General features: G+C 41.1%; 1 protein-coding gene across 1 annotated transcript in view; it reads left to right on the top strand.

Annotated features, from left to right (window-relative positions):
* LOC123750670 (zwei Ig domain protein zig-8-like) overlaps window positions 1-21,326 on the top strand; it is a 124,996-nt gene extending 103,670 nt beyond the window's left edge. The window contains exons 6-8 of the mRNA XM_069328496.1: window positions 12,337-12,464; window positions 13,598-13,763; window positions 20,037-21,326. Coding sequence (XP_069184597.1) covers window positions 12,337-12,464; window positions 13,598-13,763; window positions 20,037-20,311 — 569 coding nt within the window. The 3' untranslated portion in view covers window positions 20,312-21,326. The remainder of the gene's footprint in view (window positions 1-12,336; window positions 12,465-13,597; window positions 13,764-20,036) is intronic.
* The last annotated feature ends 2,774 nt before the right edge of the window (window positions 21,327-24,100 follow it).

Raw genomic sequence — 24,100 nt, 5'->3', positions numbered from 1 at the left:
TTGCCCATTTGTCTTCGCCTCCACCGGGGATCGAACCCGGAACCTCAGGACAACGAATCCGAAGCGCTGTCCACCCAGCTGTCATACGGTCTATTCATTCATATCGTCTACATGCCACACATGATTCAACTATTGCTCAGTTCAGGCGCTCAGTTTCCTGGTTCTACTCGGTTATATTATTCTCTCGACTCCGTATATAATGGCTGGCACCGCCGCTCTCTTAGCAGACTTCAGGTTACATCTATTCTTAGCTTGTTTTCCAATCCAGGATTTTCATTGCGCGAATTAAATTTATTCCCCGAATAGTGCTTTTAATTGATTGCGCACGCGGGTGAAAAGTTCCCCTGAAGACCCCCAAGGACACACTTCCTTTGCAACGATGAACACGCTGCAAAACATCGAGGACAAAAGAAGATTGCAAAGTGCACAAGCGGGAGAGATTAAAAACTTTGCAACAAGTGTTGCTCAGTAGATGAGATTGCCTTCCAGAACCCATTAAACTTCTCTTATTAACATGAGCGGCCTATTCGCCTTATTAAAAACCTTGTTCTCGAGAACTTAACTAGCCTTGTTCGTTCTTTTTTGGTGCATTTGTATAACCAGTCAGTTATAATCCTCAACAATGTGAGTATTTACCTAAGTGTGCTTTTCGGGGGTTAAGCTTCAGCTCCTTGGTCCCACATTAAGACGGGACGCTGGTCGGCCGAGCGGACAGCACGCTGGACTTGTGATCCTGTGGTCCTGGGTTCGATCCCAGGCGCCGGCGAGAAACAATGGGCAGAGTTTCTTTCACCCTATGCCCCTGTTACCTAGCAGTAAAATAGGTACCTGGGTGTTAGTCAGCTGTCACGGGCTGATTCCTAGGGGTGGAGGCCTGGTCGAGGACCGGGCTGCGGGGACACTAAAAAGCCCCGAAATCATCTCAAGATAACCTCAAGATAACCACCTCTCAACTGGCAATCTACTGGTGTACAGATTCCTGAGCTTCTCGAGCACTATCATATCTACATGATAGCGCTCGAGAAGCTCGGGGGTTGAGTTCTGCCTCTTTGGTCCCGCCTCTCAACTGTCAATCAACTAATGTACAGGTTCCTGAGCCTAATGGGCTCTATTATATCTACACATGAATCTGTGTATGGAGTCAGCCTCCACCACATCATTTCCCAGTGCATTTCATTTTCTAACTACTCTGGCATTGAAAAAGTTCTTTCTAACGTCTGTGGTAACTCAGTGTGTTTGTGTGTGCTTGAATGTGTTTATTATTTACATTTAATATATGCGCGTGAAGGTTCGAGGTGTTAGCTCTTGGACCTCGCCTTTCTAGCCGCGGGGCGTCTAATGTACTAAATCCCGTCCTATTTTATCTATTATATTCTTACCATATCAGGGCAATAATCAACAGCGGTTTCCTAAACGTATCTCGCAACACCGGCATTTCTGATTCCATTTCCTTTCCTGTTTTCCCTCAGTTTTAGCGTTCTCTTCTGCTTCTGCCCTTTGTTTTTGCGTCCTCTTCTCCGTCTTCCCTACATTTTTGCGTCTTCTGCGTCTCCGGTTCATTTTTGCAACACTCTCTCTGCCCCTCTCTCTATATATATTTGAGTCACTTCCGCAACCCTTTGCATTTCTACGTTAGTTCCTCTACCCTTGAAGTTATGCGTAATTTTCACCACTACTGCATTTCTGCGTCATTCCCCCGCCACTACTGTATTTCTGCGTCATTCCCGCCACTACTGCATTTCTGCGTCATTCCCGCCACTACTGTATTTCTGCGTCATTCCCGCCACTACTGCATTTCTGCGTCATTCCCGCCACTACTGCATTTCTGCGTCATTCCCCCGCCACTACTGTATTTCTGCGTCATTCCCGCCACTACTGTATTTCTGCGTCATTCCCGCCACTACTGTATTTCTGCGTCATTCCCGCCACTACTGCATTTCTGCGTCATTCCCGCCACTACTGCATTTCTGCGTCATTCCCGCCACTACTGTATTTCTGCGTCATTCCCGCCACTACTGCATTTCTGCGTCATTCCCGCCACTACTGCATTTCTGCGTCATTCCCGCCACTACTGCATTTCTGCGTCATTCCCGCCACTACTGCATTTCTGCGTCATTCCCCCGCCACTACTGTATTTCTGCGTCATTCCCGCCACTACTGCATTTCTGCGTCATTCCCGCCACTACTGTATTTCTGCGTCATTCCCGCCACTACTGCATTTCTGCGTCATTCCCCGACTACTGCATTTCTGCGTCATTCCCCCCACTACTGCATTTCTGCGTCATTCCCCCCACTACTGCATTTCTGCATCTTTCCCCCCACTACTGCATTTCTGCGTCATTCCCGCCACTACTGCATTTCTGCGTCATTCCCCCACTACTGCATTTCTGCGTCATTCCCCCACTACTGCATTTCTGCGTCATTCCCCCCACTACTGCATTTCTGCATCTTTCCCCCACTACTGCATTTCTGCGTCATTCCCGCCACTACTGCATTTCTGCGTCATTCCCCCCACTACTGCATTTCTGCGTCATTCCCCCCACTACTGCATTTCTGCATCTTTCCCATTTACACGCGCTAAATTGCACATTTGCAAGTTCCACTCCAGTTGTCAACACTAAATTTAGTACTGAGGAGTGGTCCTAAATTGTCTGGCTCGGCGGATATGCTTTTATGAACTACATATGGTATGTTTATAATTTGTGTTTGGGGTATACTATGTGTACTATAATATATGTAATATGTATACTATATGTAATAATATATGTAATATGTATACTATGTTTAGGATAGACCATGTGTTTGTAGGTTCTCGCTTGTGTTAGACTGTGCGTCTACAAGTTGGGATAATTATATACGTTTGTAAGCTGTATTTTGTGACTGATTATGCGTTTGTAACCAGTGTTTGTGGTATATTGTTTGTAAGTTGTGTTTGTAAATTGTTGTGCTTGTAAGTTGTGTTTGTGAACTGCGTGTGTTTGTTAGTTGTGTTTGTGAACATATTTTACTTGTAAGTTGTGCTTGGGCTACACTGTGATCGCGAAGAGCTATGATTTTGTAAACTGGACTTGTGATAGACCATTTGTTTCCAAGATGTGTTTGAATTAATATATATATATATATATATATATATATATATATATATATATATATATATATATATATATATATATATATATATATATATATATATATATGCATATAAAATGGTAATTATCAGGTAATTATTTCTGTATTTCTCCCATTCATCTGGACTCTAGGAGATCCGAACCGGGGAAGCTCTAGTCGGTAAAGCTTCTGCCTCACACGCTTGGGGTCCGGGATTCGAGTCTCCTAGAACCCTGGCGAATGGAATGTTTATTTCCACAGAAGTGTGGATGATAAATTATATATGTATGTTTATATGAATCTTTCATCGTGTATATTTTATCCGTGGAGCTATTTCAAGTTTCATCACATTGCACTCGCTTGAATTGCACTCTATTAACCACTTGTGAACCATTCGTTCAGCTTGTTAAGATGACCGTGTAGTTGTGGGTAGCTTCTCGATATTCTCAGGCACTCCTTGCTTTTATCTCTCTTTCTTTACTTCATGTAAGTTTACTTGCTATTTGTCAAAGGTTATGTGATATAATATTTTATTTTCAAGAGCATTATCATATAGTATCTTAGAGGCAATTATCATATTGCGTTTTTCTAGGAAAAAAGATCATATTATATTATCAAGAAAAGGATCATATTGCATTTTCTAGAATGCATTTTTAAACGGTATTTGCAATACAAGTTTGTTAATTAGATTTTTGATAATACGCGTTTATAATTCTGTTAGTAACATAACACGTGTTTGTAAATAATATTTGTGCCAGAAGACACGCTTTGCAAATAGTGTTGGCGCTGGGAGTGTGTCGGTAAATTATACTTTTGCAGAGCTCGTGTTTGTATATTGTCTTGGGTGGTGTAAATGAGGTGGTGGAGGAGCAACAAGAGAATGGGGAGAATGGGAAGGTGGAAGAGGAGGGGCAATAAGATGAAGAGATGGACGAGGTAAAGGGCTAAGAGAGACACGGAAAGATAAAAGGGAAGAGGGGTTGGGGGGGGGATTAAGAACATAAAAACAAAGGTATTTGCAGAAGGCCTATTGGCCCATACGAGGCAGCTCCTATTTATAACCAGCCAATCACACTCATATACATGTCCAACCCGCGTTTGAAACAATCGAGGGACCCCCACCTCCACCACGTTACGCGGTAATTGGTTCCACAAATCAACAACCCTGTTACCGAACCAGTATTTACCCAAGTCTTTCCTAAATCTAAACTTGTCTACAAATTGTTGCAAAAGGACTAAGAAGGGGAGAAGAAAAAGAGAAGCAGAAGATGAGGAGAAGCAGAAGATGAGGAGAAGCAGAAGATGAGGAGAAGCAGAAGATGAGGAGAAGCAGAAGATATGTCTCTATTATCTATATTCGGGCACTATTTATTATATCATTTAGCCTCAATTCTTACGTCAGTTCACCGTCAGTTCAGACCCATAGGTCACCGCCTCGTAGGGGCGGGGCCTCGTAGCCTGGTGGATAGCGCGCAGGACTCGTAATTCTGTGGCGCGGGTTCGATTCCCGCACGAGGCAGAAACAAATGGGCAAAGTTTCTTTCACCCTGAATGCCCCTGTTACCTAGCAGTAAATAGGTACCTGGGTGTTAGTCAGCTGTCACGGGCTGCTTCCTGGGGGTGGAGGCCTGGTCGAGGACCGGGCCGCGGGGACACTAAAGCCCCGAAATCATCTCAAGATAACCTCAAGATAACCGCAGTCTGAATATTATCCTAACTGACCTACATGTCCAGCTTGGTGCCTCCGTGACCTACAGAGGTCCTCAACCTCCTATTCTTACCTAACTACAAGGTAAGACAGAAATGGGTTACCTTTCGCCAGCCTTCCTCCTGCCTCTTCCCTTCACGACTCTCTCTGCGTCACCAGTTACCGTCTCTTAACTAACACGCCTCATTTTGTACGTAATGGTCCTCCAACGTACAAATTACAAAATACAATGAAAAGTAACAATTCACAAATATCCAATCTTTCTTTGCATCGGTAAAATAGGTTAGGTGGGTTGCTTGGGGTCGTGTGTTGCTGGATTGGTTATTACGTTGTATTTTGAACGTTGGGGCAAATCAAAAGAATGGGCTCAATAATTGACCTTTGTCTCCTCATCTCCATTACCGTATATAACTTCATCCGTTCGTTCCTCCCCTTGTTATCATGATTTGATTGCATTCCAGGTCTTTGACAGCTGAAAAAATTCTTTTCAGTTTCTACATTGAAGTGGTTCGTTAACTTTCTATTTTCTCCACCCTTTCCTCTCGGCCCGCTAGTTTCCTCTTCGTTTCCTTGATCTCTATCTTTCCATTTCTCTATATCCTTCCTACCTTCCTCTTCCTTGTCTTCGGTGGCTTTTATAATCGGTCATACTGTAAACTGTAAACCAGTTTACTTTCCACCTTTTCACACAGCGTTATGCCCAATCAGGTAACTCTCGTAATCCTCACAATCAGCTGCAAGTTAGCTTTTTGGCCATTCAGCTAAATAGGTTAGCCAATCACGATTCATATATAAAGTCTTGAGTTTACAAGCTAGCCCTTCAGGTATCGAGCCAGTCAGCCGGTATACCAGTTAACCATTCAGATATCGAGTCAGTCTGCCAGTCAGGACGGCCAACGATGGACACAGCCGGCGTGTTGTTGCGGCCAAATTGACGATTATGGAGTTAGGCGAGTCAGCTGGGAGGGAATAATAACGTTTGTAAACGTTTTTTTTTTTTTTTTGGTCACGCCTGGTTTGTCACTTGCAGGTGTCTATGTCCCACTGGTCAGTGTGACTTTGGGTCTGCCACTGTTTAGTGTTTTTCTTTGTATCTTCCACTTTTTAGTGTCTTTCACTGGTTACTGTGTCTTTGTGTCTTCCACTGTTTAGTGTCTTTCTTTGTGTCTTTCACTGGTTACTGTGTCTTTGTGTCTTCCACTGTTTAGTGTCTTTCTTTGTGTCTTTCACTGGTTACTGTGTCTTTGTGTCTTCCACTGTTTAGTGTCTTTCATTGTGTCTTCCACTGTTTAGTGTCTTTCTTTGTGTCTTTCACTGTCTTTGCGCATGTCACGTGCCTGTGTCTATGTTTCACTCTGTTCAGTGCTCTCATATGTATATATATATATATATATATATATATATATATATATATATATATATATATATATATATATATATATATATATATATATGTTCACATATATAAATCAAATGAATTAGTTGTTAGAAGAATTCTCGCCGTAGTAATTACCGTCTAATATTATTGCTTTTACATGTTGACAGAAAAAGAATAATTGAGCCTTTCATGTCTCGAAAATTACTTATCTTCATTGCAAGTTGAATTGTTAAAAAAAAAAGAAATAGGCAAGACCCTTCTTCAACTAAAAGTGTTTTTGTCGAATTTTGTTGCTATTTCCCTAAAAGCTTCTAGAATATAGAGTTAGAATGGTTCATGTGGGTACTCGCTTGGCTGTGCATGGAAGGTTGAGTACCAGCTCCCAGCCCCGCCTTCCGAACTTTTTAAATTTAATACAATGACCCAATTCTCCCCTTTCTTCCTTGTCATATTTACATTTAACGTTATCGAGTTTGCTTCATATTATTCTTCGTTTAACTCTTTTTAACCATCGAATGCTGGTGCGTGGGGAGTCTAAGGACTCGCGGGTTCGATCCCAATGCAGTGGCCTGAATATTTTCTCAAAGATACATCACAATGTTGTGACTTAATTGTATATGCCTACCAGCTTTGCTCTCCAGATTTTGTACCGTTTAGATCCGCTGATATCCAGTCAATTTGTCCTTGATTGAAGTCTCCCATTATTAGGAGTTTTACTATCACTCTGAGTGATGTTTCAGCCACAGCCATGGTGGTGACTTAGATACCTCAGTTTGCATTCTTGAATTCTTGTCTTAGGTCTTTTGTGGTTCTCTGAGGGTTATAAATTGTGGTATGTGTGTGTGAGAGAGAGAGAGAGAGAGAGAGAGAGAGAGAGAGAGAGAGAGAGAGAGAGAGAGAGAGAGAGAGAGAGAGAGAGAGAGAGATAGAGAGAGATAGAGAGAGATAGAGAGAGAGAGATAGAAAGAGAGAGAGAGAGAGAGAGAGATAGAGAGAGAGAGAGAGAGAGAGAGAGAGAGAGAGAGAGAGAGAGAGAGAGCGAGAGAGAGAGAGAGAGAGAGAGAGAGAGAGAGAGAGAGAGAGAGAGAGAGAGAGAGAGAGAGAGAGAGAGAGAGAGAGAGACTAAATTCTCATTAATTTCTCATCATATTCATATCTTCCTCATCATCAGCTTCCAAATGTTTTTATTATTGACTTTCTCATAAGCTCGTGACAGTAAAGAGACGGAGGAGGTGGAAGGGGCGAGCAGGAGAGATTAAGATAGTGAGAGGTGAAGATAAGAGGAGAAGAAAAGAGGAAAAGACAAGTGGGAGTCGGAAAAAGTGCAAAAAAACAAGAGATCTCAAAAAGGAAGGAAAGATGAGCGGGAGGAGAAAAGGATAAAGAAGGAAAGTTAACGAAGGGATAGGGAGAAGGAAGGAAGGGAAAAAGAGGGAGAGAGAAAGGAAAGATGAACGTGGGTGAGGTAGAAAAGGTAAATGAGGCATAGAGAGGGAGAAGTAGAAAACAGAAGGGAGGAGAGGGTGATGAGGGAAAGAGGTTTAAAGGAAAGTGGAATATTGAAAAATGGAGTGAAAAGCAAGGAAGAGAGGCGACGAGGAAGAGAACAAGGGAGAAATGTCACAGATAAAAAAACAAAACAAAAGGCCCACCATGTAACTGAAACCAAACAAATGGTACAATGGTTTAGTGTTGCCGCTTCCATTCACACCGCCATCATGAGGCCATTCCCACCGCCAGTGGTGCCACAACGAGCCTCAATGGTGTCATGAAAACATTTAATGGTGCCTTTATATCATTACGATCTCCAGTAGTCCCCCCAGGAACTCCCATGGTGCCATGGGTTATAATAAAACCAACAGAACTCCACAGTAGTTCCACTAGGGGCTACCATGGTATTATGGTTACTTTAAATGGTGACATAACGACACTATCGCGACTGCTAGTGGTGCTCCCAGCAGCTATGGTACCATGGTGACCTTCCTAGAGGCCTTCATGGTTTCAGCCAAATAATCCTCTTCTTGAGTCTTCTTGAGATGATTTCGGGGCTTTTTTAGTGTCCCCGCGGCCCGGTCCTCGACCAGGCCTCCACCCCCAGGAAGCAGCCCGTGACAGCTGACTAACACCCAGGTACCTATTTTACTGCTAGGTAACAGGGGCATAGGGTGAAAGAAACTCTGCCCATTGTTTCTCGCCGGCGCCTGGGATCGAACCCAGAACCACAGGCTCACAAGTCCCGCGTGCTGTCCGCTCGGCCGACCGGCTCCCTTAGCATAATTATGGTACCATGACGCTCGTTCATAATTAAAATGCTCAAACTGCTCTTTATCGTGGCAGTTTTACGTCTAAGGAACTATTGAGATGTCTTTACAGCTCAGTATGGCGTTCTCTCATACTGTTATAACATCCACTTATAGTATAAATTTAATTAACAAATACATTTTCAAATGCAGCCAATTTTCTATACTTTTCTATTCATAAGTAGTAAGTAACAAATATATATATCACTTACTACCCAGAAACAAACTGTGCTACATTGTGTAATGGTTCCTTTTAGATCCTCTATGGCACCATCATAGACTCTATGGTACACCATAATTGCATCATAGCCACACATGATATTATTTTAACGTTTAAGAAAATTTACTCCCAGCGGGTAGTAAGAGGGAAAGGGGGTTGGTTGTTCTCTGGGGAAAGATGGATGACACTGGTTGTTCTCTGGGGAAAGATGGATGACACTGGTTGTTCTCTGGGGAAAGAGGTGGCGAGTTTTCCTGGCCACCTCGACACTGGTGGCGAGGCATTTCTCTTTCATTTCCATTTTTAAACTCTACAAGGGTTAATTTTCTCCTCATGTTTCTCTTCCAATGATAACTGCTCCTATAAATTACCGAATATAAACATCCAATTAACACGAAAACGACATCGACCCTATTACTCACAAAGATGTTTTAAATACAAGCACTTGCAAACTGGCCGCAAGAATGTTCGCTTCCTGTGAATTATCTACATTCGATGCCTAGATTCGATGGCGAAAATCTCCCCAGAATTACAATTTGTTTCCTTTCTTATTCCGAAAGAGGAAAGTTCACGCTCTTGGCCGTAACCGCTCACACAAATGACCTCCATCCGACATGAATCGCTCGGATGCTTGCGGACAATTTGCACTACAGGCATCGTCCCTTGGTAAATGGAAACTGACTTGAACTCAAAGTCGGTAGGACCTCGGGGAGAGAGAGAGAGAGAGAGAGAGAGAGAGAGAGAGAGAGAGAGAGAGAGAGAGAGAGAGAGAGAGAGAGAGAGAGAGAGAGAGAGAGAGAGAGAGAGAGAGTGAGAGGAGAGAGACAGAGGAAGCGATGTCAAGGAGATAGCGAGAGACAGAGTGAGAGAAGCTGAGCCAAGGATATGAAGAAAGTTTTAAGATGCGAAGCTACCAAAGTTTGAGGCAATCTTGTCGGGAAATCTCTGTGAATACATTAGCAAAGTAACCCCTGCCAACGTTTTTGGAAGATATCTACGAATATGTTAAAAAGTAATTTTGCACAAATCATTTCGATATAATCCCAACACACCCTTTGCTGGAGTAATTTTGCGAACATAAATAATTGCTCTGCATCAATCTTCTTCCGGGTATCGTTGCACCCTTATGAAACACATATTGCGAAATTCTTCCGAGATATCTAAGCGTATATTACTGGAGTCTTCTGACGGACTGCCAATATACCCCAACAAATATATTCTAGAAAATGAGCTGGTGAAACTAGGTACGAGTAGAGATCTACACGTTTCGATGTGTTCTGAACAGAGTCTCTGGGTGTTGGTGAATGAGAGTTGAACAATGAGAGTTGAACAATGAGAGTTGAACAAAACAGCTTTGTCTTTCCCAGCAGGAAGTTTCGCAGGTCTAAAAACCCAATGAACGCGAACAAATGATCAACCATGTACGAAATGTTATTACTCAAGAGCCTCCAGTTCAAACTCACAAGATCAGCCAAAATCTGGCTGTCTGGCAACGTTCTCGATTTCGAAAAGTCGTTCTTCTTTCTTTAAGGACGTCCTTCAGTGCCTCAGAAAGAAGGATGGGGAAATCAGAGCCATCGCCGTGGGCAATTACATCCGGTGCCTCGTCGCTGAGGCTGCAGCCAGCACAGTCAGCCAGGAAGCAGCCGACATGCCGAAATCAAAACAACTTGTGCTTGGAGTTTCCCAGGGTTGTGGAGCGGAAGCTTATGCTACTCGAGCATTACATGGCTAACATTACAGGCGATAGCACCTAGATCAAACTCGATTTCGAAAATATTTTAAACTTTGTAAGAAGGTACTTAGTACTCCATGTTGTTTAATACTGTTTCTCTCCCACTTTATTGCCCAACCACTTGGGCTGGACGGTAGTACGACGGTCTCACCTCATGCAGGTCTGCGTTCAATCTCCGACCGTCAAAGTGACTGGGTACCATTCCTTCCCCCCCGTCCCATCCCAAATTGGTATCCTGACCACTTCCAAGTGCTATATAGTCGTGATGGCTTGGCGTTTTCCCCAGACAGTTCTCTTCCCCTTTCCCCCTTTATTTATTTCTATACTTGTGGTAAAATGAGGACTCAGACCTACTATTTGGCGAAAATAAAATGATCTCATAAGAAGGTTTCCAGCAGGGTCACCCTCTTTGATCATCTCCTTTTCTACACATATCTTGAGGTTATCTTGAGATGATTTCGGGGCTTTAGTGTCCCCGCGGCCCGGTCCTCGACCAGGCCTCCACTCCCAGGAAGCAGCCCGTGACAGCTGACTAACTCCCAGGTACCTATTTACTGCTAGGTAACAGGGGCATTTAGGGTGAAAGAAACTTTGCCCATTTGTTTCTGCCTCGTGCGGGAATCGAACCCGCGCCACAGAATTACGAGTCCTGCGCGCTATCCACCAGGCTACGAGGCCCCTACACATACTGATGTCACAAGTATAATCGACAGACATTAGATATTAGCACACTCACATACAAGAAGGATATGGAGGTGTATATCTGTGTCTTGAAGCCCACATCAAAAGGATATTATCAGCGACAAATACGAGGATGTCCGGCATGAGAACAGAACTCTCTTTAGAAATCTGTGTAAGAATCGTTCTTAACCTTGTATATCATGTATGTCAGACGGATCCTGGAGTATGCGGCTCCAGCGTGGAGTTCATATATATATCTAGTCTCACACAAAACAAAGTTGGAACAAGTTCAAAGATATGCCACCAGACTAGTTCCAGAACCAGAGTCGGTACCAAAGAGCCGAAGCTCGAATCCCACAAGCACAATTAGGTGATTAGGTGACTACACACACACACACACTATATATATATATATATATATATATATATATATATATATATATATATATATATATATATATATATATATATATAAATGAACTTTAGATACAGCAATGCAACAGCTGTAATAAACTAAACGAAATATGCACAATACATAAAATGTAACACAATACATAAACAGTAGGACAATATATAAAAAATAGCCAGAATGCTGTCCAATCCACATAATGGTCAAGAGATAACGGTCACACAGAATAACAGCTTCATACCAGAAGAGGCGGCGCTGGGCCTTTAGTGAACTAAATGAGCTGTTGTTGTTGTTAAAGATTCGCTACCTGGATCAGAGTTCCAAGTAGCACGGGCTATGGTGAGCCCGTATTATATGCAATAAATGATCTTCAGTGGAGATGGATTACAGCGGTTTAACTCCAACCTCTACGTCTGCCGTTTCATCTGTACAGCTGTTTATACTACTTAGAGCTCTGGAAATGCTACGATGACTACTTCCCCTCACTGCTACTCTCACTGTCTCTGCTGCTAATGCTTCAGTTCGGTCACTACGTCGGCCAGAGTGATGAACATGGCCGGAAAACAACATTCTCTTTTACTTGTTATTTTGTAATTTTTTTGCAAAAGAGGGAGAGAGAGAGACAGAGGAAGCGATTGGTTATAGTTCCGTGTGGTATTCAAAGCGTATGAACAATTACCGCTCTCTCTCTCTACAGATTTAATAACAGCTCTGACTCTTTCTCACTTCCTACAGAGCCCCGCGCGCGGAGATCGCTGTCTGATAAGAGCTCTAACTCTCACTCACTCTCTCTACAGAGCCCTGCGCGGTGATCACTGCCGGAAGAGAGCTCTACATTGACCGTGGCTCGACTCTACGGCTCACCTGTCTAGTTCGGGATGCTCCAACGCCTTCCGATTTCCTGCTCTGGTACCACGAGCAAAAGGTGAGAGAGAGAGAGAGAGAGAGAGAGAGAGAGAGAGAGAGAGAGAGAGAGAGAGAGAGAGAGAGAGAGAGAGAGAGAGAGAGAGAGAGAGCGAGAGAGAGAGAGAGAGAGAGAGAGAGAGAGAGAGAGAGAGAGAGAGAGAGAGAGAGAGAGAGAGAGAGAGAGAGCGAGAGAGAGAGAGAGAGAGAGAGAGAGAGAGAGAGAGAGAGAGAGAGAGAGAGAGAGAGAGAGAGAGAGAGAGAGAGAGAGAGAGAGAGAGCGATGGCAACAAAATTCTTCAGCAAACCATTATCTTCTGCTTTATGTTTCACCTCAAAATGAGTTAATAAATAACATAAAATTGCAGTATTTACTTTTTGCACTTTATATTAATGTCGTTTCCTCTGCCTTTCTGCGTGTTTCTTTATCTTTTAATCTATTTCCCTTGCTTTCGTGTTTGTCTCTATGCTCTTCTGTATCTCTGTATGCTCTTCTATGTCTCTGTCTTCGTGGATTATTCTGGCTGTTCCCTATTTACTGTCAATCTTTTCTTTATTTCATTCTGGTTGTCTGCACTCTTCGTCTGATTACAGGAGTGTGTGTGTGTGTGTGTATGTGTGTGTGTGTGTGTGTGTGTGTGTGTGTGTGTGTGTGTGTGTGTGTGTGTGTGTGTGTGTGTGTGTGTGTGTGTGTGTGCCACTCACCCACGACAAACATCGCTTGTTTTTCTTTGCTTGGCCAACGTGGACTCGATTCTCTTGACTTGTGTTTTTTTTTGCCAGTTGCGAGTGTTAGGTACACACGCCTCACGTCCCAAGCTACACACCCTTAGGTGTGCACTCAGAAGGCGTGTGCATCTTCAGGTATACGCACACGCCGTTGAACACACACCCTTACGTACACATATCCTCTTGTACATTCTCACACACACACACACACGTCCTCAAGTGAGCATTCACGTAAGTACACACAAACTCAGATATACACAGACTCAGATATGCACATATACTCAGGTACATACAAACCATTCATATATATTCACACATATATATTCAGTAAGTGCTACATATACAAACAACTTTCCCTATCTGTAAGTTTCCAATTACCTTCATCGTCATACTGAGTGTCTAACCAGCTCCTCATCTCCTCCTCAGGTGGCCAACTACGAGGTAGAGAAGGTCCAGGTGACGGTGAGTCTTGAGAACGGAACCACAGTGAGCAGCCTCACCTTGGGGGACGCCCAGGTGTACAACTCTGGCCAGTACACCTGTAGTCCCTCCAACGCCAAACCTGCCTCCATCCGTGTACATGTGCTCAGTGGTGAGTACACTGTGTGTGTGTGTGTGTGTGTGTGTGTGTGTGTGTGTGTGTGTGTGTGTGTGTGTGTGTGTGTATAGAAATGAGACAAATGAGACAAAAAATGAGACAGTAAATGAGTCAAAAGGGTGACCTTAAAAATATATTCTCATATACGAAGGTATTAGAGCCAGAGGATGCGATCAGTCAAGAGAGAGAAAACATCATGTGGATTATGATGTTTCATATATACGACTATATATATAAATATATATATATATATATATATATATATATATATATATATATATATATATATATATATATATATATATATATATATATATATATATATATATATGGAGAGACCAGGAGCAGTTCCAAAGGGTTCAAAGCCACTTGAAAAAATCCTTAAGTTCTTTAATTTCCAGCTCCGCGATCGTTGGGTGGTGAGGGGTCCTGATTTTGGACCCTGGTTCGAGCCCTCTTGTCTGGCTCACGCGCCGGTGGCAAACTTTGTATATAAACATTCTACACAAAACAAGTGATGGAAAAAAATATGAAAATAAAATGTGAAATGTGTGTTCCATTCAGAAATATTTCTTGTGTGTGAGAGAGAGAGAGAGAGAGAGAGAGAGAGAGAGAGAGAGAGAGAGAGAGAGAGAGAGAGAGAGAGAGAGAGAGAGAGAGAGAGAGAGAGAGAGAGAGAGATTCCGTAAACGTGCCAGGCAAATCCGACAGCAAATAGTGAGTAAGGAAAGACGATACATAATTACAAGGACGAATTTGCTATTGAAGACACTGAATAATCGTCGTGATAAAGCCGCTTAGCACTAAGATATAAGTTAATGTCTGTGGCGAGGAGTGTTTATGGCTATAGTGGAGAAGAGGATTTCATATATACGACTTTTGGTCAGAGAATTCAATCTCTTTCTCCGAAAAATATGAAGGAATGCCGGTGAACGCCATTCGAAATTTTTATGTGAGTCCCTCCCCCCCCCACGTGTGTGTGTGTGTGTGTACGTGTGTATGTGTGTGTGTGTGTGAGTGTGTGTTTGTGTGTGTGTGTAGCGGTGCAGATATCACTCCGTGTGTAGCCGACCAGCCTCTACAGACGTATAAAAATCCACTTTGGCTCATGTGCACATCACAATAACAAAACATTTGTTTGTGAATGCTCGACACGTGTTCTATTTTGAATGCTATACGAATGACGGCACACAGACGCGCACACGTTTATTTTTACAACAATTTTGTAAAAGAATTGTTAAGAAACTGACCGATTTGAGATATATATATATATATATATATATATATATATATATATATATATATATATATATATATATATATATATATATATATATATATATATATTATACATCTATTATAAACAAAAATGAAACACCAGATTCAAGAAAATACAAAACCCCGCAACCAGTCAAGTTTAACTCTGATGAAGATAAAATAAACATTAAAAATCACCACTATCAGCAACAAGATAACCAAGATAACCCATCCTCCTGTTTAGATAGTACCTATTATGACGATCCTCAATAGTCACGAATTTGTACGTACTTTAGATAATAGTACTGACTCGTAAGGAATTCTTTAAAAAAAATGAAGCTTAAAAACTAACTTGAATATTTCTAGCCCTAGTATAACACACATCTATACTATATTAGGCCTCTGATATCGTGTATTAAGGCTAGGAAGGTTAGGTTAGGTTAGGTTAGGTTAGGTTAGGTTAGGTTAGTTTGTCTTTGCAACTCGAGTAGAAAAAAATAGTTTTCCGGTTTGTCCAACTCACTAGTGCCGATTTCTACTTTCTAATGTCGTTGTAAGTCAGAATATATAATATAGTCCTCATCGTTACTATAAGTACTAATAAAACAGGAGAATGGGCTGAACAAAAAGACAATGATATATACTTTACTGAGGCAATATACACAAGGATACGTAAGGTGCGTTTGTATGCCCTTGGCATCCTCAAATTAAAATTCACTTTTATAGAGAAAATGCTGTCATTCGAGACCCTCCTCCGCAAGACTTTTAAATTTACATCTCAACATAAAATCCCTCAACTTACGATCACAGCGCCCGCATAAACAAACACAATTTGGGTATGGAAATTCACTAAAGAATCTGAATAATTTGTATGAAATATGAAAGAAATATTAATATGGTAACTTGCCAAAGAGTCAGTAAACAGCTGATCTATCCTTGAGCTTCCCCATAGCAAACACCGATATATTGAACCCTGATCGAGCATATATAGTGACTGTAGAGTATATAGAGTGTATATTCATATAGTGATTGTAGGGGTACTCAGTCTCCCAAATGAGTCACAGGGACGTTAGAAAGAACTTTTTCAGTGTCAGATTAGTTAACAGGTGGAATGCATTTGGCAGTGATGTGGTGGAGGCTGACTCCATACACAGCTTCAAGTGTAGATATGATAGAGCCCAGTAGGATCAGGAATCTGTATATCAGTTGATTGACAGTTGAGAGGCGGGACCAAAGAGCCAGAGCTCAACCCCCGCAAACACAAGTAGGTGAGTCCACTAAGTACACACACACACACACACACACAAAGAGCCAGAGCTCAACCAAAGAACCTTAGCTCATGTGCGTGTGTGTGTGTGTGTGTGTGTGTGTGTGTGTGTGTGTGTGTGTGTGTGTGTGTGTGTGTGTGTATGTCTGTGTGTGTCTGTGTATGTGTGAGAGAGGAAGGAAAAGATAGATATATACCCTCCTTAATATGAATCTCCATTAAAAGTCTGGAAAGTAGTAATTTCAATAAAACTTTTACGTTCCCCTCCGCTGAATTATTGAGTGAACATTATTGTCATCTCCTCATCTTCTGGTGTGTGATTTAGTCTTTATATCTTCAGCCACGTTATTGTGACTCATCATCTGCACTTGAGTGAATAATTTCATTCTACTTAATATTACTCCCTATACTCCTACTTAACCTTATTGACTTATCTCTCTCTCTCTCTCTCTCATCAAGGCTCTCAGCCACTTCGCAGGGCAGCATTCAGAGCCCCTGGCAAACAGCGCTGGGTGATTATGTATGCCCTGAGAAGATTAGGTCAAGAGAATAGTTTATAGGTCCTTCGATCACCGCACTGAATGGAACTTTGGTGCTGGGATCATGGGGAAGGGAAGGGAGGGGGGGGGGAGATAGAGTAGGGGGAGGGGAGGTGAGAATGGGGGGAGAAGGGGGGACGTGCATAAGGGGAAACGATGCGAGGGGGATTCACGAATTATTAATATTACATCCATAAATCAAGTAACTTTATGATTGTATTTCTTGTAAGATGATGTTGTATATGTGTCTTGCTCTTAGTCAGTGGATATGTTTTGTGGGTTTCGTGGGTTCTTCAATTAGTTTGACATGGATACATACGTGCACACACGTACACACACGAACACGTGCACGTACACACACTCATACACACACACACACACACGTATACACACACACACACACACGTATACACACACACACGTACACACACACACACATTCACACACCAGCTCTGTGCCAAACGTATAATGGTGAGAAAGGCATAATTTCTCACATTTTTGTCCATCTGCGTAAATTTGTACTCGGACAATAGATTTCTGAAGAATCTTTGTTGGCGAAGGAATTTTTGGCAGACACCAGCAGCAGTAGAGAGTAATTGATGTGCTGGCCACGATTTTTGTGTCTGTCTCTGTATCTGGGTGAGACTTTATGTCTGTCTCTCACCCTCTCCCCTTCCACCTTTCCTTCTCACAAATAATACAAATTTTCAGCATCACTTTAGTTCCTTTATCATACATTACATATCAATCATGTGAGGCTACAGAGGCTACAGAGGCACATAGTGGGCTTAGGAGCTAAAATCCTTCATTCGCTTAGCTAAACAAGTTACAGCAACGATGGCGCTAGTTACAGAATTTGTTAAACATATACTTTAACGGTTTATTCATTGTCTGGTTAGTTTGAACTTGTGTACATAAATGCTACAGTGGTTGGTAGTTGGATCCAGCAACTGAGCCCCACTATTCTGTCAACCGAGTCTCTCAATTTGCCAGAACGTACAAATTCCATCGTCTTAACCTAACTAAAGAAGCACGGACATCAGGCACCTCCCACCCTTCCTAACCTAACCAACCGGTAAACAGATAACTTAGATTTTTGTGTAAACTTGCGTGGCTATCTTCAACAGGTAAACTTGGGATAGCTGGATATCATTTTGTGTAATAAATGATCCCTGGCGTTTCTTGAATACTGGTGATAGAGTTGTTTCTAAACTCTTCAACAATTATCTTCACATTCAATGACATATAGTGTCCTCATGTATGTAAATATTTATACTAACAAAGTTCACAATTGGTGAGATCTAATTCAGCAGGTATTTCCGTCTCCCAGAGATACTTTGTAGACCTCCCAACGCCCCTTATCTCTTGCAAAAGCAACGCCGCCATTTATTACATCATAAATTAAATCACGGATGGCACTATAAATTACAATGAGTATCGCATCACTAATGGCACCGCCATTGTTGGCACCAGCCACGGTCCCAAGCATGTATTGCGCAATCCTTGGCAGCCACCATTTTTAATACTGTCATTCACAGTGCTGTTCATGGCATCAATTATAAAACCATCCGTGGTACCATTTGAAGAAACCATAAACTAACGGTGCCATTATCTAAGAAACCATTCGCAGTACCATTGAAATAATCATCTTTGCTACCATTCAAGACACCATCTGTGGCACCTCTTGTGAAGGTTATCAGTTTGGCACGATTTCCCGTGCCTCAGCTTGTTATGCAAATCGGTGTTGCAAGTAGCATAACTGCAAGCCATAAATTATACAGAATGAGTATGCTGTGAGAGCGAATCAAATCTGGCTAAAAACCGGCCTCGTGTATGCATGCAAAATTCATCTGCTCCTGGAGTATATCAAGTATACATAAATTCATAAACAGAAACTATATATAAAGCAACTTTTGCAAGGAGTATCATGTATAACTCGAACATTTCTCAACGCCAAAATAAGTTTTACTGAGGGTGACTGTGTATACATACCTACAGGAACACTACAGGCCAGGGGTACTAGTACAAATACAGCTACAATCACTATTTACCGAACAAATGCAAACAAGCATCCATCCTACCTACGATCTCGCTTCATGCAGGTCAGCGTTCAATCCCCGACCGTCCAAGTCGTTGGATACTATTCCTCCCTTCCCCCCCCCCCCACCCCCCCGGGTCTCATCATTAAATCCTTATCCTGACCTCTTCCCAGTGCTATATATAGTCGTAACGGCTTGTCGCTTTCTCCTGATAGTTCCCCTCCCTGCTCTATAAAAGTAAACAAACCCAAGAACCTCCCCAAAGAAAAAAAGTAATATTGAAGGAGGTGAAACAAAGATAGCATAATCACCTCTTACTCTGCCTTCGGAGCAATCACGTCACTTGCATCGCGAGTGCAGAGTTGTGAAGCTGTTCGAGCGAGTCAAAACAAACGGCCATACCGGGCTAACGTAAATATCCAATATCTCCAGCTGCCACGGAGTCTGGCCGTGACAGGTATATCCACATGACGGGGCTGAGGCAGACGCCGGAGTGAAGTTGATCCACGGGAGTGTGTTTCTCAATAGCCAAAAATGATCTAAGGTAGAAAAGTGAGGGGGCAGGGGGGGGTAGGGGAGGGGAGGGGGAAGGGAAGTGGGGAGGGTAGGGGAGGGGGGTGGGAGGGGAGGGGGTGGGAGGGGAGGGGGGGGGAAGGGGGGAAGGGGGGGGGGGAGAGGAGGGGTTGTGAAGGCATATCCGAAGGTTGGACGAATCATGGTGAAAATTGGTTATTCGGAAGATGTTGAAAACAAATTATATGTATATGTGTGTGTGAGCGAGAGCGCGCGAGTGTGTGGTATTCATGTGGATCTCATTCCTTCAAATCCAGATGTCTGGCGGGCCAAAGGCCCTGAGAACTTAGATGCCTGTACGTAAATATTTTAACGTGTTTCAGACGTTTCATTCTCTTCAATCCTACGCCTTACCACCTTGTTGTCGGAGAGAGCGAGCGAGAGAGAGAGAGAGAGAGAGAGAGAGAGAGAGAGAGAGAGAGAGAGAGAGAGAGAGAGAGAGAGAGAGAGAGAGAGAGAGAGAGAGAGAGAGAGAGAGAGAGGCCTACATAGATACTGAATAGTTTCAAGCTAAGCACCCCTTATCATCAGTAATTATAAGTACTCAGTGTAACGATTCAAACTAACCACACACACACTTCCGTGTTTACAGGTGAGCACCCAGCAGCCATGCAGACCAACACAGCCCCTCCCTGCCTGCTGTGTGGCGGGGGCGCTACCACCTACAGGTCGTCTCCGTCCCTCTACACCAGCATCTGCTCCAGCATCACCTTCACCCACCTCCTCACCCCTCCGTCTCTCTTACCACTGACCCTCTCCACCGCCACCACTGCTCTATGCTTCAGATCGCTGCAGCGGACGCCCTGGGTGATGCTTATGGTCACTGCGGCGCTTCAGGTGCTCAGGGTGTTCCTACAGGTATCTTGATTATCCTCATGAGTGAAACCTTTTTTCTCCTCTCCCGAAGTTGTTCTGAGTGATAATGTGTTGCAGGCTTCTGTTATGGGGGATCTCTGTACGACTCTCCTCGTGTATATGAACCAATTTTGTATTGATAAAACAAAATCTTGTATTCAACGATTATCTTACTTGTCGTGTGTGTGGGTCCGAGGTTCGGATGATGCGTCCAGAGCTTAAATGATGTTTCCTGGGCTATAATGGCATGACCAAAGCTCGAATGATGAGAACAAGGCTCGGATGATGTGTTTGAAACGCGGATGATTCGCCTCAGCACCTGCCATGTAAGTTTTCCAAGCTACACGATTAGGCCCCGGCAAAGCTGCTGAGATCTTAAGCTTCTCTTTCGCCAGGAGATGGGATGAGAGCGAGGACATGTCTCACGTCTCAGATATGAATAGTTTTAAATGCTGCCAAGTGTATTTTTTCAGAAAGCTTCTGAGACCTTTGAGGATCTTGAAGGGTTCCAGAGGAGAATACCATGAAATGTTCGTGTTTATGATTCGCTTGGAGGTGTTTCTCAGCTCCTCAGTGTCCACCCATATACATTTGAAGTGTTTGGATAATACACATGATCTCAATTTATTTTTGGGAATTTCTCCGTGAGACGTCTGAGCCCTTCGAGGTGAACGAAAGAGAACTCGAGTATATAATATTAGTCCTTCTTTGAAGCTCCAGGCTCTCAGTGATATCAATGCTGTTCACGTATTCATAGGAACTCTTAAACGATATTCCTTCCAGGAAAATGTTGATCTCGGAATCATCTTAATATTGCTACACCTTCAGTCAAGATATCACGTGAAGCCAAGTTTCCAGGCATCACCGTAATAAGACTCTCCTCCAAGTTCCACTGAAGACTCTAAGATGTTTGTGACAGAGCATATCCATCTGATTTTAGTATTTTTAATGTTAATGATTATTCCAGAGAATAAATGTCTATCTTAGTTTATTAAGCTGATAGACAGAAGACAATCATCAACTCATCCTCCACATAAAAGATGATTATATATATATATATATATATATATATATATATATATATATATATATATATATATATATATATATATGTATATATATATATATATATATATATATATATATATATATATATATATATTCACCTGCATAACGCGTAAAATATAAAATTGAAAACGTCTATCACTGTACGATAACTTTTGTTTTACTCAATATAAATGCAACTTGTAAATAGTGTAAATCTTGTAAATAGAACGTCCTGAGTGGGGTTTTGCACATGGATGGTATCTCCTCAAAGATAATGTTAAGTTAACATCAATTAAGTGCCTGATAAATATATTTAACCATATACGTACATATATTGATGTATTGCTATCTAACAGCATGTGACCTAAGGTTCTCTGGTGTATGTGAAAAGTAAAGGCATATGTTATGTTTGTGGGCAATTAAACAACTAGTGAAATATGAAAAGAATTAGTGTATCAAATAATGGTGAATTTAATTTTTGAGGGAATTAGCTAATGAAAAAAATAATAATGCTTTGAGATAAAGTTCATTGCAAATAGAAAATGTGTACAGCGGTCTAATCTCTTAAAAGTTAACAATTAAAAATAAATTTAATATAACCTGAAGAAATTATTTGTTATTCAATTACTTGTAAAACGTAAAAATATTTTGTATTATGCAATATGTAAACTGCAAATCATTTAACCTGATGTATTATTCAGAATACATCTGGTATATATATATATATATATATATATATATATATATATATATATATATATATATATATATATATATATATATATATATATATATATATATATATATATATTATTCCAAATGCGATATATTAATGTATATTTTCATAAATATAGAATTTCCTGAGCTTTGTGACGGTCAATAAGTTATTGAGTTACATGTAAGAAAGGAATTTATCATTATGACCAAAACTTTGTGTTGTTATAATAGACCAACTTCAATACGTTGTGATACACCGCAGGCGGAGTTTCTGTAATGAAGAATACTAGCTTATGAATAAAGGATAATGGTTTAATGCACCGGTTACCATAATAAAACTTAAAAATTTCGAGAGACATTTATATGAAGTAACAAATGGCCCAATGGCAAGTGTGTGTGGCACCGTGTCTCACAGTGGCAAGGGCCATGTGGGTGCACCCTACGTCACCTGGCAAGTGCCATATTGAAGTGCTGAAGTTTGTAGCCATACATCATAGTAAAGTTTTTGCCATTGGAGACCCGTGTGGCCAGGGTTTACTCTTCATATCAAAGAAAGTTTTTGCCATAATAGACCTATGTTTCTAAAACTGTTGAAATAACTACAGTTGGCTGCTATGCTTTATGCCATAAATTGCCATTAAAAAAATTAAAGGCTTTAACTGCAATTTTCACGGTTTGTTTAATTTGATGTTAATAATCCAGACAAAATATTTTTGGAATTTGAACAGATTTTTGCATATAATTATCACAATGTTTATAATAATTTCTCACTGGGAATGATATAATTTAATGCCTTGATAATTATAGGGTATTTGCAAAGTTAAAAACCTCATTGATCTATATCATTGACACTGTGCAGTTGGTATTAAATACTATAATTTGCATACTCCACGTTGCTTTTTTTTTTACCGCTCGTGTAGGTGGTATGAGAGACAGACAGACAGGCAGACAGAGATAAGCTTATGAAAGTCAGGAGCATAACTCATATGACTGCCAATGCATCCTTCTCTTCGCATAACTTGAGGGTTACCTTCGTCTGTTATGTGTCTGAATACCAAGTCCAACACAGTAATAACATCACTGTAAACTACTTTTGGGGCAACTTAAATGGTCACTATCCATTTGAAAATAATTTTTCACTATAATTGTTATTTTTTTAAATTATAATAATTGTCATCATAATAAATGTATCATTCTAATTATTATTACTCTTATTATCATTATATATATATATATATATATATATATATATATATATATATATATATATATATATATATATATTTATTTATTTATTTATTTATTTATTTATTTATTTATTTATTTATTTATTCCTTTAATTTGTGAGGAAATCAGTTGGAGCAGTGAGGGGGATTTGAACCAGCGTCTTGGTGAATACCATATGCACTCTTTAACTCTCTAGGTCATGACAGGACAAAAGGTATTCAACCTATAACGTCTGGCATTCATCACGGCGCTGATTCCAATCCCGGCACTTCTCCAACGGATTTTCCCCTTAATATTTCACTCCACTGTGAAATCTCTACGTTATTTTAATTATTTTTAATAGTGTTATTAGTTGATAATAATTAATTTCTTGTCATACAAATGACTAATAAATGTTGTAATGAAAATAAACTAATAATCTTATTATGAGTTTACAATTAATATTTAATTATTATCAATATCATTAGCATTAATAGCTAGAGCTCAATTACATTCAGGTTTCTTATAGAAATATCCACAACAACCTTCTTTTTGTAATGTTTCTGAATTCAGTTATGGTCACTGTGTATACACATATGTGAGTTTTCCCAGCTCTCTTGTACACACATGGGGGGGGAGGGAGGTTGTGAGTACATATGTGTGTGTGGAGGGGGGGATGGGGGGGGGATGGGGGGGGATGGGGGAGTGTGAGCGAGGTAGCTATGTTTTAAGCTTGGTGCAAACTGTTCTTATATATACATATAGACATGTGTATATATATTTACATAAATATATATATATAAATATTATAATGTTTTGAAAAAATAAAAG

The sequence above is a fragment of the Procambarus clarkii genome, chromosome 2 (genome assembly GCF_040958095.1).
Source record: "Procambarus clarkii isolate CNS0578487 chromosome 2, FALCON_Pclarkii_2.0, whole genome shotgun sequence".
NCBI lineage: Eukaryota > Metazoa > Arthropoda > Malacostraca > Decapoda > Cambaridae > Procambarus > Procambarus clarkii.
Note: the sequence above shows the minus strand (reverse complement) of the source record. Positions and strands in the feature narration are given on the sequence as shown.